Source organism: Labeo rohita, chromosome 6 (assembly GCF_022985175.1).
Source record: "Labeo rohita strain BAU-BD-2019 chromosome 6, IGBB_LRoh.1.0, whole genome shotgun sequence".
NCBI lineage: Eukaryota > Metazoa > Chordata > Actinopteri > Cypriniformes > Cyprinidae > Labeo > Labeo rohita.
The window spans coordinates 34027901-34048201 of record NC_066874.1 but is presented as its reverse complement, the minus strand read 5'-3'; the positions used below and the strand labels follow the sequence as shown (position 1 = coordinate 34048201).

Below are 20301 nucleotides of genomic sequence, written 5' to 3'. Positions count from 1 at the left end.
GACAGTTAGATCGTGTTCCGTGTTTCCGGTCGGACTCCTGTCTTGTCGCACTCTTTTCCGCTTCGCCTCCATTAAAAGACTCAGCGGCGGTTCGCGGGTCAATTTTTAAAACTTGTTTGGTAGAATCCGATATTAATCGGAGCCATCCGAACAGCAACCATGGTAAGATTTCATTATTTGGTTTATTCGTGTATGATTAAACAATCACCTTAATATTTCTTTTGTTCGGTGAAGATTTTGAATTAAAACTGTGTACGTTATCATTACGTTGTTGAGACGTAGAGCAAAACCGCTTGCGATTTTAAAAGGGAAAGCGGCCAAAAACGAACTAAAATAAAAAATTTAAACGCGTTAGAAATGGTAGTTTGTCACTGAAACGTTTCTAAAGCAAAACGCAGAAAACTTTCTGTAAAATCTGGTCTGGGGAATGAATGAGCGCTAATGGTGAGCGTCGTTTGTTTGCTCTTGCAGCTCAGAGTTCGATTTAAATCGTGTTATTGTGCCTTATTACATAAGCCTTAATGCAAACTAAGAAATTATATTTTGCTGGGCATTTTGAGGAGTTTAAGTCCATTGTTTACGTTATTTGCTTTCTCCAGTAAGAAAGAATAAAGCTGTTTGGTTATGCAGCGCAATAAGGAAGAAGACTTTTATTTTGGTCACCGATTACTTCCGTCTTGGCCTCTAATGCCTTTTATATCTTTCTCTTCTAAAAAAAAATAGAATTGCATGCTTTAGATATTCACATTAAATGTTATATTCTTTCTAAATCAGCCCTCAAAACACAACAGACCGTAAAACGCATTGATAAATTGCGTACCTTGAATAGAGTGAATTGCAAAATAAAAGTCCTCATTTTATCTCTTACCAGTATTTGCTGGTTGCTGTTCATGTGATGCTTCTGTAACTTCACAGTTGTTTTTATCTACTCCTTGCTTGTTTTCCAGACGGTCGGTAAGAGCAGTAAGATGTTGCAGCACATCGACTATCGGATGCGCTGTATCCTGCAGGACGGGCGAATCTTCATCGGCACGTTCAAAGCGTTCGACAAACACATGAACCTGATTCTGTGCGATTGTGATGAGTTCAGAAAGATCAAGTAAGTCCTCGTGAACCCAAATCATAAAAGTCCATTATTACCATTTGTATTTTACAATCAGTGTTTACCTGTCTTTGTCCTTCACAGACCCAAGAACTCCAAGCAGCCGGAGCGAGAGGAGAAGAGGGTTTTGGGTCTGGTTTTGCTCAGAGGAGAGAATCTGGTTTCTATGACTGTGGAAGGACCCCCTCCTAAAGACGTGAGTCCACTTTCTGGGTCTTTTGAATGGTTTGTTATTGTAAATGCGGATAATGACGTGCTATATTTGTGTCTGGTCGTAGACCGGCATCGCCCGTGTGCCGTTGGCAGGAGTGGCTGGAGGTCCAGGTGTCGGCAGAGCTGCAGGTCGAGGTGTTCCTGCTGGAGCTCCAATGGCACAGGCTCCCGCTGGACTCGCTGGGCCTGTAAGGGGAGTTGGTGGCCCATCACAGCAGGTACAGAATTTAAATGCAGTTTTGCTGCCGGACTTTTTTTTTTTTTTATTGTTTATTTTTTTCTTCCCTCCCTTCTCCTCCTGGATTAACTTTATTTCCCCCCCACCCCACCCCCTCTTTCTCTTGTAAATTATGGGTCATTGTTTCACAGTTTTTGAACTTTTAGAACAATTTAATACAATTCTTGTTAATTACATTCACTAATGTTAATAAAAATTCAGAGAAATTGGGCAGTATAATACAATTCCAGAACTGTTTTAATGAGAGCAGTCAAGATTGAGCTCACAAACAGTCTCTTATTTGTGTATTAAGTATAGTATAAAATTATACAACATCTGATTGTGATGCAAATGTGCTGGTTTTTGTTTCAATTTTTATATTGTTTTAATATAAATGTAGTATTTATAAATTATTTCATTATATTTTAATGATTTTTAGTTGTTTGGTTTGTTGTTTTTTTTTTTTTTTTTTTTTTTTTTTTTAACAATTGTAAACTTTTTTTCATAATTTAATAAAAAAAAAAAAATTAAAGTAACTGCTTTTTTTTTTTTTTTTTTTTTTTTCCCTCTCTCCCTCCTGGATTCATTTTATTTTTTCCCCTTTTTCTCTTGTAAATTATTGGTCATTGTTTCACAGTTTTTGAACTTTTAGAACAATTTAATACAGTATTCTTGTTAATTAAATTCACTAATATGGTAATAAAATTCAGAGAAATTGGGCAGTATAATACAATTCCAGAACTGTTTTAATGAGAGCAATCAAGATTGAGCTTACAAATAGTGTCTTATTTGTATATATAGTATAAAATTATACAACATCTGATTGTGATGCAAATGTGCTGGTTTTTGTTTTAATTTTTATATTGTTTTAATACAAATGTAGTATTTCTAAATGGTTTATTTTATTATATTTTAATGATTTTTAGTTAAGAAGTGTGGTGTGTTTTTTTTTTTTTTTTTTTTTTTTTTTTTTTTTTATATAAATCAATTGTAAACTTGGTTATTTTAATATAGGTCTTAATTTTTTTTTTTTTTTTTATATTGTTCATAATTTAATAAAAAAAAAACTTAAAAAAAAAAAGTAAAAGTAACTCCTTTTTTATTTTTTTTATTATTATTATTATTATTATTATTATTATTATTATAAATAAATGAATAAAACGTTGTCTCTTTATCTCAGGTCATGACCCCTCAGGGACGAGGCACGGTTGCGGCTGCCGCTGCAGGTGCCAGTATAGCCGGAGCACCCACACAGTATCCTCCAGGCCGGGGTGGACCTCCTCCTCCGATGGGCAGAGGAGCACCTCCTCCAGGTGAGTCTTTGTCTGTCTCTCTCTCTATCACTCCGTCTTTCTGACGGCTGTGCTGATTCAGCAGCTTTGATGACATCAATGTTTTCTGAGTCTGATGACGAATCTGCTTGAGTGGTAGCAGGATTACACTGAGCTCAGAATCACATGGCTGTGTAACGAACACTCATCCTGCTGTATAATGTTTGATGTTCACCCTCGTGCTCACTTCTCCCTCTGCCGCAGGTATGATGGGTCCTCCTCCAGGCATGCGGCCACCCATGGGACCGCCGATGGGAATGCCGCCCGGCCGCGGAGCTCCGATGGGAATGCCGCCTCCTGGCATGAGGCCACCACCGCCTGGTATGAGAGGTAAGGCCCGTTCCGTTGGTTTAAATGGATTTGATTTAAATGCAAAATGTTTCCTTTTCTGTCTGATATTTAATTCCTCTCATGTTTCACCAGGTCCTCCTCCTCCAGGCATGCGTCCTCCCAGACCTTAAACCACCGCACTGGACTGAGATGTCTAAAATGCATCTTTTCCTTGTATAGGAAAGTTTGGCTGCAAGTTCTTGTATAGTTTTTTTTTTTTTTTTTTTTTTTTTTTTTTTTGTATTTTGTCATTCCTTTCCTTTTTTTTAAATAAAGTGTCTAATTGACAGTTATGTTTTAATAAGACTCCTGTGTTTTGCTTTCAGTTGATGCCAATTAAACATCCGGTGCATCAAATTCTGAGCTTATTTGACTTTATTCTGGTGCAGCTAAATGGATCAAAAACATGCATTATTAGTATTTGAGAGTTGCTACAAAGCATCTCCTAAACTTGAACTCTTTTAAATGGTGTGTAATTGGCACTTTTATGAAAAGTATAATTTATACATTTGGCCTCTTGTAGAATATAGAGTGATGCAATGACATGTTTGGGTGCTGCATATAATTAATTTAGAGACCCACCTTTTTATCTAAGCTTGTTGCATTTAAGAACTGATGAAGCAGAGAAATATAACCATATTTTAGGTGATTGTTAAATTTTTACATATTAGCAGAATTTATTTTTTTTTTAAGACCAATAGTAAAAGCTTTTATACAGGGTTTTCACAGGTCCCTTTGTTTAAAAAAAAAAAAAAAATTGTTATAATTGTTTTCATTTAAATTAAGGTATTGATTTATTAATTTTGTACTATGATTTAGACTTGGTATGTATATACAGTGCACAGCATAAATGAGTACACCCCCTCTAAAACTTAACAAATTCAGCAATTACTCTTTACTTGCAAGACATGTTAGGGTTCTTTGGAGATATAATGTTCCAACAAGCCTGCTTGATTGATTACCAAAGAGGAATGTCAAAATTATTCAGCAAAAAAAAGATTTTCTTATCAAAGTGATCAAATGTTGTGCTGCAAAAATGAGTACACCCTCTTGAAAGTTATTAAATAAAACTAAAGAAAAAAAAAAAACAGGTTTAAGGATATTTTTGATCAACGGGTAAGTATATTGAACCAAAACTTTTAAAGGCAGATAATTTCCTGACAATTAAAAGTGTTATAAAGCCTACTGAATCATACTCAGACTTAATGCTGGCAGCAATGGAACCACTTGGGAGAAAACTGCCAGGTGATTTATTACTTAGGGACAATGGTACAAGAGGAATACCGAATTATTGTATTAAGTGTGAAAATATAGCAGAAGTAGCACCGACATTCAAAAACAATGGACTTGTGACAAGGCTCCTGAAACAATCAGGTCTTCACTTCAAGTTTTAATTTAGTGATGAGTGAATCTTTGCTAGAAAAAGAGCAGGAGAAATACCATGCAAGTGGCTCAGAGCCAGCAAAAGCTATGAAAAGAGTAACACTTCATCTCGCAGAGTATGACACAGCCTGCAGAAGTGACATGCATGGTTGTCGTTACCACTAGAAGTATCTACTGTAGCCAAAGCACAATTAACTAATTTTACCTCTTGCAAGGCCCATATTTACAAAATATAGACTTCTGGGAATCCATACTCTGGTCTCAAGAGACCAAGTCAATCATTTCAGAGGAGGAGTACAGTGAGAAGTGCCTGGTTCCCACAGTGACGTTCAGTGGTAGTAAAGCTCTTATATTGGGATGTATGAGTGCTGAAGGTGTGAGGGAGTGGTGCTTTATCAATGCTGTCATGAATTCACACACCACTGTGTGACGTAATAGAAAAACTTGAAACAGAAGATGCTACCCTCCCCTCATTCCCTGTATTGTTGGGCATTTTTTCAGCATGACAATGAAGATATTCATTCTCCCAAGGTGAAAATCCTTCAGTGGACATGTATTTCACTCAATCTTAATGCTCTTGAGCAGCTGTGGGGGATTCTGTAGAGACGAGCTGAGCAAAACTCCCCAGTAAAGACCAGGGCATTTAAGGAGGTCATCCTCCAGGGCCCGGTTTTTCAAAAGGTTTAATCCGGATAAAATTGATCCGGATTTAGTAATCCTTTTTTTTGCGATCCGTGATCACGTAATCCATCTTACTTTTGAGCCAGTTTTTCAAAGCAACATCGGATTGGATCAATCTGATCCGGATAGGAACTTTTCAGGATCACCAAATCTGGATAACCAGTGCTCAAACAGGATAGGAAATCACAATGTAGAACTATAGATATGTAAAGAGCAACAAGTAGAATAGCCAGTGTGGGGTCAATATAAGTTTATTTTTATTTGAAATGAAAACACACGCATTTAAAAAAAACAAGAAAAACCCCACCCCATCCTCTTCCAGCAGTCCGCTCATCTGAGACCTACAACACAAACACTGTACACTGAGGATATTTATAACAAGTTTCTAATATAGATGTATTGAATTAAAAAAAAAAGACTCAATGTCAAATACTCCACAATAATTTCAGACTTCCTCATCTGATGTGGAGAGACCAGCTTGTCTGAGCGTAGCCTTTAGGAGGCGGATCTCAAGTCTGGCCTTGGTTTGCTGCAGTTTGGTCAGAGTCAGTCGTTCCTCTGCCAGACGAAGCTGTGCATTTTTTTTGGTTATTCTGTAATCATTGCATGCATCACTAATAAATATTCTAAAAACAAAAATATTTTCGATTGTGATGAATATATATATCAATTAGTGACAGAATAAAATTTATTGTTTTTGGTCAATTTTGACAGCTGTTTGGGGGATTATTTTGAGGCCAAACTCTTTCTACTTTGCTGTAGGCCTATACTGAAAGGCTGAATACGTTAAAGCCTATTAATCACTGTAGCCTGACGGAAGAACAAATAAAATTAAAACCTTATGAATAAATAGGATATCTTGTAAAATACTGCATGATCCAAATATAGTATTATTTGATACATTTTTAAAGTTTTCATTACATTTTGGGCATGAAATCCACGCTGAATCCACCCTTCTGATGGGATCAGTTTAATCCAGATTTTTTGGATCAAAGTGATCCAAATCCTACAAAAAAGTTCTGAAAAACCCAAACTAAAGGTTTGATCCGGATCAAAACCAAGATTGGATTACGTGATCTAATCCGATTATGTAATCCGTTTTTTCTTTTGAAAAACCCATTTTCAAGATTTGATCCAATCTGTTATCCAATATCCTAGTGGATTACTTTTGAAAAACTGGGCCCTGAGCGTGGATTTCATGCCCAAAATGTAATGAAAACTTTAAAAATGTATCAAATAATACTATATTTGGATCATGCAGTATCTTACAAGATATCCTATTTATTCATAAGGTTTTAAGTTTATTTGTTCATCCGTCAGGGTACAGTGATTAGGTAAGCTTTAACGTATTCAGCCTTTCAGTATAGGCCTACAGCAAAGTAGAAAGAGTTTGGCCTCAAAAATAATCCCCCAAACAGCTGTCAAAATTGACCAAAAACAATAAATTTTATTCTGTCACTAATTGATATATATATTCATCACAATCGAAAATATTTTTGTTTTTAGAATATTTATTAGTGAAGCATGCAATGATTACAGAATAACCAAAAAAATGCAAAGAATGGCAATCACGGATTTTGAAATCCAAAACAAATCCAAATCAGAAATAGTGTCTAACTATTGCGTCCCTTGTTGCACGTCCTGTTTGCTCGTTCTGGCAGAGGAACAACTGACTCTGACCAAACTGCAGCAAACAAAGGCCAGACTTGAGATCCGCCTCCTAAAGGCTACGCTCAGACAAGCTGGTCTCTCCACATCAGATGAGGAAGTCTGAAATTATTGTGGAGTATTTGACATTAAGTCTTTTTTTTAATTCAATACATCTATATTTGATACTTGTTATAAATATCCTCAATGTACAGTGTTTGTGTTGTAGGTCTCAGATGAGCGGACTGCTGGAAGAGGATGGGGTGGGGTTTTTTCTTGTTTTTTGTTTTTTTTAAATGTGTGTGTTTTCATTTCAAATAAAAATAAACTTATATTGACCCCACACTGGCTATTCTACTTGTTGCTCTTTACATATCTATAGTTCTACATTGTGATTTCCTATCCTGTTTGAGCACTGGTTATCCAGATTTGGTGATCCTGAAAAGTTCCTATCCGGATCAGATTGATCCAATCCGATGTTGCTTTGAAAAACTGGCTCAAAAGTAAGATGGATTACGTGATCACGGATCGCAAAAAAAAGGATTACTAAATCTGGATCAATTTTATCCGGATTAAACCTTTTGAAAAACCGGGCCCAGGAGTTAAACAGGATAGATGTGAAAATTTGTCAAGAACTTGTACACTCAGTGCCAAGAAGGATCAGAGCAGTATATTTAAAGTTCTGGAGGACATACTAAGTGCTAGAATATTATACATTTGCTGAATTAAATCTACGGTGTACTCCTTTCTGCAATCCTTCACTTAAACAAAATCTGCTAATTTACTTATCTCACAGAAAATATTGGCATATATTTTGTTGTTTGTATTAAGTATATGTTTCATACATTTCAATTTTGCCAGCTTTCCATGAATTTTATTAGTGATCATTAAGAAAATGCATCTTTTACATTTATTCAGAGGGGGTGTACTCATTTATGCTGTGCACTGTATATGTGTGTGTGTATATATATATATATATATGTGTGTATTTATGTGTGTATATATATATGTGTGTATATATGTATATGTATATATATATATATGTATCTGTGTGTGTGTGACACTGGACCACAAAACCAGTCATAAGGGTCAAAAAAAAAAAAAAAAAAATAGGAGGTTTATACATAATCTGAAAGCCAAAGCTTTCCATAAATGTATGGTTTGTTAGGATAGGATGGTATTTGCGGGTGCAAAAAAAAAAAAAAAAAAAAAAATCTTAGTATTGAGAAAATCATCTTTAAAGTTGTCCAAATGAAGTTCTTAGCAATGCATATTACTAATCAAAAATTAAGTTGTGATATATTTACAGTAGAAAATTTACAAACATCTTCATAGAACATGATCATTACTTAATATCCTGATGATTTTTTTGCATAAAAGAAAAATCAATCATTTTGATCCATACAATGTATTGTTGGCTTTCTTCCCCCCTGCCAGGTTTTAAAATAAGGCTTGGGAGTCCAAAAACCATCAAAATATTCTCTCTGAAAGGATCAATATTTAATTTTTTTTTTCTTTTTTACGTCATATTTTGTGTTCAGAGACTGTTTATTGTGGACGCAGTCATCTGCAGTCTTGATTTTATTAATGTAATTTTGTGCATTTTACATTTCAATGCTTTACCTAATAGAAGCAATATTAGCGGCGTCCGCATCACTAGTGTCGTCCTCCGCGCCTCTAGGTGTCAGTGCGGTTTCATGAGGCCGCCGCAGCCACTAAATAACAACGTGTGAGAATGACGCAGATCCGTCGCTTCAGCTACACACGTGTGTAAATGAGTTTTTAACGCTGGTAGTGTGTCAAACGGACACAGTTTTATGTTTCTGATATATTTATAGATGTATAAGTGAATATATACACTATATATAATTATTAATAATAGTTATTAATCGTCAACGAGTCTGTGAACTTTATTTTGTGAGTGCAGCACAAACATGTTTTCAGATCTGGATCTGATCGGAACTATTGATGATAATGATGATGTGCCTGAGGAGCCGGACTCCGCGTCTGACGATGAAGCCGTAAGTTAAAAAAAAAAAAAAAAATCTTGGGGTCACCATGTTTTTTCCCCCGTACCATGGTAATACTATGATTTGAGTTGTGAATTGCCATGTTAATACTATGCTGTGCGGGAATGTGCCATGTTTTTAATGGTTTATCATGGTGATTCTATGCTCTCTGAGGATGTAATGTGGTAGTATTATGTTTTTAAGCCTCATACTGTGGTAATACCACGTTTTGTGATGTGCATTGTGCTAATAATATATTATTTAGTGATATACCACAGTGGTATGGTAATGTCATGTGTTTTGATGTGCGTCATAATATGCTGTCTGTTCATATACTGTATAAAAAATGTGTTTTGAGCCTCATACTATAGTAATTAAATGTTTTGCATACCACGGTAATACTGTTTTTGAACTTGTACCACAGTGATACCATGTTTTTAGTTACAGAAATGAATACTTTTATTCATCAAGGATGTTTTAAATTGATCAAAAAGTGATGATGAAGACATTTATAATGTTACAAAAGATTTCTATTTTGGATAAATGCTGCTTTTCTGAACTTTCTAGTTATCAAAGAAACCTGAAAAAGTTCTACTCTGCTGTTTTCAACATAATAATACATGTTTTTTAAACAGCAAAGCAGAATATTAGAATGATTTCTGAAGGATCATGAGACTGGAGTAATGATGCTAAAAATTCAGGAATAAATTACATTTTAAAATATATTCAAATAGAAAACACTTATTTTAAATAGTAAAAATATTTCTACATTTTACTGTTTTGCTGTACTTTGGATCAAATAAATGCAGGTTTGTTAAACAGACTTGTTTAAAAAACATTAAAAATCTTACTGTCCAAAACTTTTGACTGGTAGTGTACAAATACTACTTTTTTTTTTGGCATGTGATATTATTGTAGTATGTTGAACATGTACCATGGTTTTCTTGGAGGTACCTTGGTGCACCATGTAAATACCATGGCATGTGAATGGTGTATTTCTAAGTACTATACTATTATCTGATGGCATCACTGCACCATGTACGGTTGTTATAGTGAGATGATGTTGGTATGTATCAACAGGACCAGCCCATCGTGTTGAGTAAGGTGAAGCGCGCCCTGAAGGGCCGCAACAATGGAGACTTCAGCGCTGATTTTGAGTTCGGCGAGCGGGACGGGCTGTACAGTGACGACTGGGCCATGGCAGACGTGATGGCACAGCTCAAAAAGAGGGTATGTTGAATTCTCACATCACAGCTCTGGATTCTACTGGGCAGTTGATCATGTTGAATAATTTTCATTCCTCCTTTCACTCTTTTTCCAGAGAGCACCCACTACACTGGACGAAAAGATTGAGAAAGTGCGGAAAAAGCGCAAAATTGAGGTAAGACAATGTGTGCAACATTTTAAAAGTTATTTAAATGGAAAGCAGTTAATTTGCGTTGTAATAAGATTTCACATTACATTACTGTTTTTTTTTGATCAAATAATAGCAGCCTCAAATTTCAGATCATTTTTAATGTTTTTAAAAGAAGTTTCTTTCATAGTTTGGAAATGTCTCTTGAGTGATTTCTTAAGGATCATGTGATGCTGAAGAATGGAATGATGCTGAAAATTCACAGCAATAAATTACATTTTACAATGTATACACATTTTACAATGGAAAAATACTTCACAATATTACTGTTCTTACTTTATTGTTATATAAATGCAGTAAAATATTTTATTCTATGTTATTCTTACGTTAATTTTTTTTTATGTACATGCAACAAATTAAGAAATATTTCTGACGTATTTATATGTGTGTTTTGCAGGAGAAAAAAGAAAGCAAGAAAACAGAAGCTTCAGCATCTAAACTGGAAAACGACAATGATGATGAAGAGGATGATAATGAAGATGATGAAAATGACAATGATGAAGAATCAGGTGGAGATGATGATGATGATGATGGTAATGAAGATGTGGAAGAAGATGAGTTCACGTCAGGTGATGAAGAGGTGCTCAAAAAAGCAGGTGTGTGTTAACGGTCAATCAAAACATCCTTTATTATTGTTCTTTATGAACAGATTTGATATGCCATATTCTTTTTTTTTTCTAGACACTTTGAGAGAAAAACAGAAGAAGGGCAAGAAGAAAACAACAGAAAGTGTGAGTATGGATCTGTTTTCTTGAGCTGCTGTTGTTGTTTATGATACAAACTGATTCTGTATTGTATATGAGTGAGGTTGGATCAGTGTTTTACTCCTGCCGTCTCTTCCAGGCTGAAGCATTTTTTGAAGACGCCTCACAGTATGATGAGAATCTCACCTTCCAGGATATGAATCTGTCCAGACCTTTACTGAAGGTGAGACTGACGTCACATTCATCATAAAAATACTGCATACGCAGAGGATTGGTAAAACTAAAACTTGATGTTCTTTGTATCATGTTTATTTCTTTGTTCTTAAATTACCTTTTTATTTTCTGAAAGTGACCAGCATTTAAAAAGTGTAGGTTCAGATATTTATTGATTTATTTATTTATTTTTTAAATACATTTAGGATCCCTTTAATTGATCAAATGTAGCAGTGAAGATGTTTATAATGTTACAAAAGATTTCTATTTCAAATAAATGTTGTTATTTTGAACTTTCTGTTCATCTTTGAATCCTGAAAAATAAAATGTATGACAGTTTTCACAAAAATAATGGGCAGCACAATGTTTTCAACATTGATAATAATCATAAATATTTGTTGAACAGCAAACCAGTATATTAGAATGATTTTCTGAAGAATCATGTGACACTGGAGACTGGAGTAATGATGCTGAAAATTCAGCTTTGATCACAGGAATAAATTACGTTTTACAATATCACATAGGAAACAGCTATTTGAAATTGGAATAATATTTCACAGTTTTACTGTGTTTATTTTTGATCAGATGTGTAGCCTTGATGACCAGCTTTTAAATGGTGGTTGATTGACAAATTATGATAGTTATAATTTCATATAATGTAGTTTTAATATATATTGACTAATATATAGTAGTAATCATGTAATGTTAGTGATCATTTTTGAGTGGTTCTTAATCTTTACTGACATTTTTGACCTAGGAATGTCAGTGTAGGCTTCAGTGTAAAAGAATTACTTTAGTGCTTTAAAGATAATGACCTGGAATTTCCTGAGATAAATACGTGCATGTTGTAGATGGAAAAACTGACCAATTTTTAATTTTTAATGTTTTAATGGTCTGTTATCAGCTGAGAAACAATTTGCATCCAAATAAAACTGCTTTAAACATTGTATATGTAACATGAGCCTTTAATAGGATGCACTGTGTTTCTAAAGCCAGTATGTGATTATTTTCCTTGTGTTTTGCTCAGGCCATCACTACTATGGGCTTTAAGCAGCCCACTCCAATTCAGAAAGCCTGCGTCCCTGTGGGGCTGCTGGGAAAAGACATCTGTGCTTGTGCCGCCACTGGAACTGGTGAGTATGAATATGAAATACTTTGTGTTTTAACGAATGAGAAGCTAAGGTTGTAAATGAATGTCTGTGTGACACGATTAAATGACTCCTCTAAAAGTGTCTCCTCTGTTGTGTGGCGCAGGTAAGACGGCGGCCTTTATGTTGCCCGTCCTGGAGCGTCTGATCTACAAGCCGAGAGAGACGCAGGTGACGCGTGTGCTGGTTCTGGTGCCAACCAGAGAGCTGGGCATCCAGGTGCACACCGTCGCCCGCCAGCTGGCACAGTTCACAAACATCAGCACATGCCTGGCCGTGGGTAAGAGCAGTGCTGCTTTATTATTTATTTATTTACTGTAGTATGTATTCATATTTTGAATTAGCTTGTATATATATATAGAGAGAGAGAGAGAGAGAAAGAGAAAGAGAAAGAGAAAGAGAAAATCTAACAATTTAATTTAAAATTGTTACCCTGGACCACCAAACCCGTCATAAGGGTCAATTTTTTGAAATTGAGATTTATACATCATCTGAAAGCTGAGAAAAATAAGCTTTCCATCAATGTATGGTTTGTTAGGATAGGACAGTATTTGGCTGTGATGCATCTATTTAAAAATCTGGAATCTGAGGGTGCAAAAAAATCTAAATTTTGAGAAAATCGCCTTTAAAGTTGTCTAAATGAAGTTCTTAGCAATGCATGTTACTAACAATAGTTTTGACCCATACAGTGTATTTTTGGCTATTGCTACAAATATACCCATGCTACTTAAGACGGGTTGTGTGGTCCAAGGTCACAATTATGTACGTTTGGGATTTTTATTTTAATATTTCTATTTAGCTTATTTTTTTCTTATTTTATTTTCATCTGTCTTTAGTTGCCAGGTGAACTGTTAAATTATGTTTTTCATCTAATACTTTTTTTTTTTTTTTTTTTTTTTTTTTTAAATAAGTTTATTTATTTTTAAATGTTTTAGTAATTATGTGCTTCTGTCATGTTTATTTTTAAAATATTTTTCATTTTTATGTTTTTTAATTATTTTAGTACTTTAACCTAACTTAGAAATTTAGTAATATTAATTTTAGTACTTCAACTGAAAATGAGAAATGTTGCAAGGTTTTTCTTCTAATAATGTTATTTTATTTATTTTTTAGTTTATTAATTTTATGTGCTATTTTTTATTAGGGTTTTTTTCTTTTACATTTCTATTTTCTTTCTTTATTTTTTTTTCCTGTTTGAAATTTCCTGTTCTTTGTCATTGCATTCAACGAAGACATTTGTAATAGAATAGAATGAAGAAATGGATGTACTGTTGGAAAGGAAAACAGGAAGTATTATAACAAGTTTGTGACACGTCTGTCAGGTGGGTTGGACCTGAAGTCTCAGGAGGCGGCGCTGAGGGCGGGGCCAGACGTCCTGATTGCCACACCGGGACGTCTGATCGACCACTTACACAACACACCATCGTTTGAGCTCAGTCAGATCGAGATCCTCATCCTGGACGAGGCCGACAGGTGAGAGCGAAACCTATAGAACTACAGCTGAGACTTGCTCAAAGTGTGCCCATTTGTTCAGACGTGTGTCTTTGGCTCAGGATGTTGGACGAGTACTTTGAGGAGCAGATGAAGGAGATCATCAGGATGTGCTCCTATCAGAGACAGACCATGCTGTTCTCAGCCACCATGAGTGAGGAGGTGATGCTGCTGACCTTCAGCTTTATTTGATTTTTAGTTCAGTCGTTGTTGAAGGATGCTTTATGTATCCAGTGTTCAAATCAGATTATGTTGTGCAAGTAATAAAGAGATAGATAGACATGAATAATATATACAAAATGCATTTACAAAAATTAACCAATTCATCAGAGAATCCAAAAAAAACATGAATGTTTAAGTTAGGAAATGCATAAAATAAAAAATACCATAAAACCACATTTTCTATTTTTTTTTTTTTTTTTAATTTAATTGCTGGCAAAAACAATTAAGATCATGTACCAGTGACCATATCGGATAATAAATAAGTGAACCAAAACAAATAAAAACATATAAATAAAATAAATAAAAATAAATATAATATATTAAATACATTAAATGATACATTATACATTATTTACCAAAAAAAAAACCTATGAATTATGTAAAATAATTACTTTTTATGCAAACAATTTCTTTATTGACAAAAAACAGTTAAAATCTTCTCATTTTGCTATACAAAAAAAAAAAAAAAAAAAAAAAAAGTCATTCCGTTCCAAACTCTGGATAGTCATATCAGTATCACACAGTTCTGTTGTTGTTCAATTTTATTTTTTGGTGTCAATTTGATTAGGCCATCATTAGCGATAGATGAAATCACGGTATATTTTAACAATTTGCACAATAATTTGTGCTTGTAGACAAAACATATTAGCCGTTGTATGCCATATATATAATTTTTGGCTGTAACTGTTAGTACAGTGAACATATTTAAAAGGGTATTTGTGTTATTATTTTCCTACAGGTGAAAGATCTGGCCTCTGTGTCTCTGAAGCAGCCGGTGAGGATCTTTGTGAACAGTAATACAGATGTGGCGCCGTATCTCAGACAAGAGTTTGTGAGGATCAGACCGAACAAAGAAGGAGACAGAGAGGCTATAGTCGCAGGTAAGGTGCCCTAATGAGTGGCCTTGTTAGTCTGCTGTCTACATAGGTTGTTCTGACTGATTTCAAGTGTTTTTTTCATCAATAGTAACACTAAATAGTCACTCACAATGATTCCAGTAGAGTTTGGCATTAGTGTGTTTTTCTAATAAGCACAAAATAAGCATAATCACACATAAATGTGCAAAACTGTCCAGCATCTTTGAAGGAAATAATTTTTGGTAATTGCAGACAGTGTTATTTTAGTATTAATCATATACTATTATAGTGTTTGGCATTCTTTTTAATTAGCTTATGTTTATTGAACAATAACAACACTGATTGCAGTGCGTTCTAGGATTGCATATCCATAAAGGATGCATGCAATATTGGCTTTGAGGTGTTTAAATGTAAAAAAAAAATTGGGAAGAGTCCAGATTGTTCTTGGAGTGCATTTCATTCTGAAACCCTTGTATTAAATCGAGTTACTGTGTCTGTCCGCAGCTCTCTTGACCAGGACGTTTCAGGATCACGTGATGCTCTTCACTCAGACGAAGAAGCAGGCTCACCGCATGCACATCCTGCTAGGATTGATGGGATTAAAGGTCGGCGAGCTTCACGGAAACCTGTCGCAGACGCAGAGATTGGAGAGTCTGAGGTGAGTTTCACGCAATAATAAAGCAAATATTCGACTTTGATAAGTTGCCACATTAAAGGCGTCTTTGTGTTTCAGGCGTTTCAAGGATGAACAGATTGATATTTTAGTGGCCACCGATGTGGCTGCCAGAGGTCTGGATATAGAGGGAGTGAAAACTGTGAGTTTTTATCAGTCTGCACATGATATCTGTGTTAGTAAAAACACGAGCATCACAGAACAGTGTCTGAATGCATGTGTGTTTGCAGGTGATAAACTTCACTATGCCCAACACAGTGAAGCATTACGTGCACAGGGTTGGACGAACGGCTCGTGCGGGAAAAGTGGGCCGATCCGTGTCTCTCGTGGGTGAGACTGAGAGGAAGATGCTAAAAGAGATTGTTAAAAAAGCCAAAACAACCGTCAAAGCTCGAGTCATTCCTCAAGGTAGAGATGTTTGCTTTTTCTCTCAAGTAAAACCTACTCTGTTATATTCAAATTTAGGACAAATCTTCTGAGTTGATTTCTGATTAATCTGTCAAAAAGATTCATAAAACTGATTCTTTGCACATCCATCTAAATCCAGGGCTTCTGGTGGTCTTAAAAGGTTTTAATGTTTTAATTTGTTCTTCCACAAATTAAACCTTAAAAAAGGTGTTAAATTGGAGCAGAAAGTTTTAAACTCATGTTCAGAAGTTGCATTTATTGCTAAAAATGAATAGATTTTTCAATGTTTTGTTTTTCTTGTTTTTCAATACAAACATCTGAACATCCTTAAATCAACATACATTTACTTGAGATGCAAAATTATAGTCTCTTTTTTTCTGAGAAATTGAACAAAATTGAGTTTAAAATAGGAAGAAATATGTCAACGGGGTATGAAAATTTGCTTCCCTTTGAATTAAGTTGTTTTTTCTGACTCTATTGGCAGATGTGTTCTTTTTTTAATCATAAATCACTTAATTTTGAGCAACTTCTCATAAAAGAGAAACGCAAAAGATTCTTAATTTATGTAATTTTGCTTCTAAAGGGAATATAACTTGATTTAAAAGTCTTCAGACATTTTCACTGGAAAACGAGACAAAAATTAGTAAGGGAGCATCACTTTGTTTATTAATTTTCATTTATTTTTTATCTCTTTGCAGTGAGCTCAAAACATTTAAAAGTCATTTCCATTAAATTTTTTGTGTAAAAAGTAATGGAGATTGGTTGGAAGTTTTGCTAATGCAACTCTCTGTGTTCCTTGAAATGTCTTTACTTGCTTTTAAAAAGGTCTTAAAGTCTCACATTTGTCTTCATAATCCCTGCTGAAACTCAGTAAATCAAAATGATTTAAAACATTGCTGTTAATGAAGATGACTCTATTAATGAAGTGTGTGTTTCTGGACGTCTCTCAGAGGTCATCCTTAAGTTTCGGGATCTGATTGAGAAGTTGGAGAAGGACGTGTATGCGGTGTTACGCTTGGAGAAGGAGGAAAAGGAAATGGTTCATTCAGAAGCGCAGGTCTGCCTCTCATGTTTTGTTTGAAATATTCACTTACATCATGAGTGATGAAACACACTTGGACTCCTGTAGTAAACCGTATGTGTGTGTGTGTGTTTCATCTTTCTGTCGGGTTCCAGATCAGTTCAGCTCAGAAGAGGTTAACGCAGAGCGCCGACGAAAAACAGGCACCCAGGACGTGGTTCCAAACGCACGAGGAGAGAAAGAAAGACCGGAGTGAGTTGAATTTGTGATCTTTCATGAAAGAAAATCTTGGGGGGCGGGAAACAAAGCTGCGTTTATTTGATCAAACATACAGTAAAATTGTGAAATAGTATTACAATTTAAAATGGCTGTTTTCTATGTGAATATCTGATAAAATGTAATTTATTTATGTTAGTTAATGCTGAGTTTTAGCATCATTACTCCAGTCTTCAATGTCACATGATCCTTCAGAAATCATTCTGATATGCTGCTTTTCTGCTCAGGAAAGTTTTCTGATTATTATCAATGTTAAAAACAGTTGTGTTGCTAAATATTTTTGTGGAAACTGTGATACATTGTAAGATTCTTTGAATAGAATGTTCAAAAGAACAATTTAATCCACTCGTCATTAACACGTTAACACCTCAGATTTGCAATAAATTCTTATTCTTTATTATTCAGTAATTGTTTGTGTGTGTGTCTTTACGTTATGGAATTGTTTTTTGGCTCATCCTTCATTTTCTTTCGTTCATTCATTCATTTATTGTTCCTTGTCATAGTGGCGAAAGCACTGCAAGATTTTGATTTGGCTCTGAGAGGAAAGAAAAAACGTGCACAGTTCCTGAAACAGGGCAAGAAGAAAGAGTTAACGGTAAGATTATTTAATCAAACTCTCTTTTTTTCTTCATGCTTTTATGAACTACTTTTGTGCATCACTGTAGCATCTGAAATAAAATCAGCTCTTTGTATAGAATCCACTCAATCAGCACTGTATGAAGCATCAGATGCTCTTTTGTATTTTAATGCTTAACGTGTGTGTTTCTTGTACCCCAGGCGGAGGAGAGAGCTCAGTTCGAGGTGCTGAAGTCTCAGATGTACGCTGAACGAGTGGCCAAACGTGAACGCAAGCAGAAGAGAGCCAGAGCCATTCCTGAAGACGAGCCCGTGAAGAAAGGTCAGCAAATACACTTAAACCTGATCGTTTGAAAATGTGTATTTAAATTTATTTGGATTCAAATTCTGACTTGTTAAATTTTCTTCTTTCAGTTGTCAAAGACAAGGTTGTCAAAAAGAAGTCTGTGTTTGATAAGGAGCTCACAAACACCAGCAAGAAAACTCTGAAGCAGTACAGAGCGGGGTGTGTGTCGTTACATGTGATACTGAGAAAAATGTGGGTTTTGTGTTCTTGTCTCTGAGTCTAACAGTGATTTACTCTGTCTAGGCCGTCCTTCGAGGACAGGAAGAGACTCGGCATTCCAAACAAGAAAGGAGGACAATTCAAGTCAAAGGCCAGGTAAGATATATTACAATCAACTCCCTAAAACACATTCTCATTAGACTCATTAAATGTGAACATTTATTTACATATATGCATATACACATATTAAGTATTGTCAAACTTTAATTTCATTTAACAGAGCATTATCAGATTTTTGTCAATTTTGGTTTAAAAAATAAATAATGCATTGGTTTAAAAAGAGATTTAAAACTAAATTGTATAAATATATGATAAAAATGAATAAAAGCATACATAAGGAATGTTGCGATTTAAATATACAAAAGTACAAGAAATATGCATGTAATATTTCATAATATTTATATATATATATATATATATATATATATATATATATATATATATATATATATATATATATATATATATATATATATATATATAAGTGTTCAAAACCACACAGATTCCCCCTTATATTAAAAAACTAATGAAATATCAAATAAAATACATATTGAATTAAAATGTAGCAGACAACATAAAACAACAAATCATTGTATCAAAAAATAATAAAATACATAATGGAAGTTATAAGTACAAAAAAAAAAATATTTATAAATACAAAAAAAATTTGTATTTGTCTGTAGTTTTGTTATGTTGTACTTCTACATTCCATTATGCAATTAATAATTTAATAATATATGTAAGCCTGGTAAATCCCTGCATTCACTTCCTTTTCCAAGTTTACAGAGATTGTGATAAGATAAACAATATTTTAAATATTTCATGAAAATAAAGTATTATATAAAAGGAATATATATATTTGTGTACATGTATGTGTGAAATTGATGTACTCTGAATTTAAACGTTTGCAATTATTTCAAGTAAGAAAACATTTATTTTAGTTTTATGTACAAATATATTTTTATATGTATATGAGTGAATATGGTGGGATGAAGCATAATGTTTGCCTGCTGTCTCATCTCAAGTCTTTTTTGTCTTTTCAGATACAGAAGAAAGTGAAGCCGTGCCTGACACGTATGAAGCAGAACTTCAGCGTAACATTAGCTTCTTTATCATTTTATCATCATCCTCCCTCCAAACCCTTCCCCAACATAAACCCTTCAAATAAAAAACTACAAACAAAAATCTGTACTTCTGTATGTCCATGCATTTGTCATGGTAGAGAAGAGTAAATATGAATTAATGGATAATGAGTGTCAGAAATAAGATTAATTTGAAATGATTCCTGCAGAGTGAGATGATGTGAAGCTCCTGTTAGAGATCAGCCAGCCGTCTGAAAGACGATCAGAGATGTTAGAGAGCCCACAATATCAGACACCCACTTTACAGCCCACATGAAACAATGAATCGGTGTTCGTGACGGGAAACACTTTTATCGGCCAATCTTAAAGATAATGCAGAGAGAAGCACCATAAAAAATGAGTAAAGCTCTCACAGTATTCTGCACAGGAAAGATGCATAATATAATAACATTTGATATTTTTTATATTTAATGTTTAATAAGACACATTAATCCATTTTATATATTTAATTTACTAATTTTATTAAATATTTTTATTTTTTGCTTAAGAATAAAAATTGCTCATTTACTGCGAAGACTGTGTTGACTTCATTGAAATATTTAAAAAAATATTTAAAAATTAAAGCAACACTTATAAGTACATGCAGAGTGAATTATGCTTCTGTAAATATGTATTGTGGTAATTATGTTTATAGAGTACATTGTAACAGAATATGGGTGAATGTAGTAAACTGCTAGA

The 20301-nt window shown here is 34.3% G+C and overlaps 2 protein-coding genes across 2 annotated transcripts; both read left to right on the top strand.

Moving 5' to 3' along the window:
• The first annotated feature begins 10 nt into the window (after window positions 1-10).
• snrpb (small nuclear ribonucleoprotein polypeptides B and B1) lies at window positions 11-3524 on the top strand. The gene is made up of 7 exons (XM_051112321.1): window positions 11-162; window positions 948-1099; window positions 1187-1298; window positions 1381-1533; window positions 2713-2845; window positions 3068-3193; window positions 3287-3524. Exons 1-7 carry the CDS (start codon window positions 160-162, stop codon window positions 3322-3324), a joined length of 717 nt encoding a protein of 238 aa, XP_050968278.1. The 5' UTR covers window positions 11-159; the 3' UTR covers window positions 3325-3524.
• A 5098-nt stretch (window positions 3525-8622) lies between these two features.
• ddx27 (DEAD (Asp-Glu-Ala-Asp) box polypeptide 27) lies at window positions 8623-20016 on the top strand. Its single transcript, XM_051112313.1, has 21 exons — window positions 8623-8925; window positions 9994-10143; window positions 10235-10294; window positions 10725-10923; window positions 11009-11058; window positions 11171-11254; window positions 12272-12377; window positions 12499-12672; window positions 13715-13865; window positions 13946-14045; window positions 14845-14986; window positions 15467-15620; window positions 15696-15777; window positions 15866-16043; window positions 16994-17100; window positions 17220-17316; window positions 17844-17935; window positions 18118-18238; window positions 18331-18421; window positions 18506-18577; window positions 19525-20016. Exons 1-21 carry the CDS (start codon window positions 8839-8841, stop codon window positions 19538-19540), a joined length of 2313 nt encoding a protein of 770 aa, XP_050968270.1. The 5' UTR covers window positions 8623-8838; the 3' UTR covers window positions 19541-20016.
• The last annotated feature ends 285 nt before the right edge of the window (window positions 20017-20301 follow it).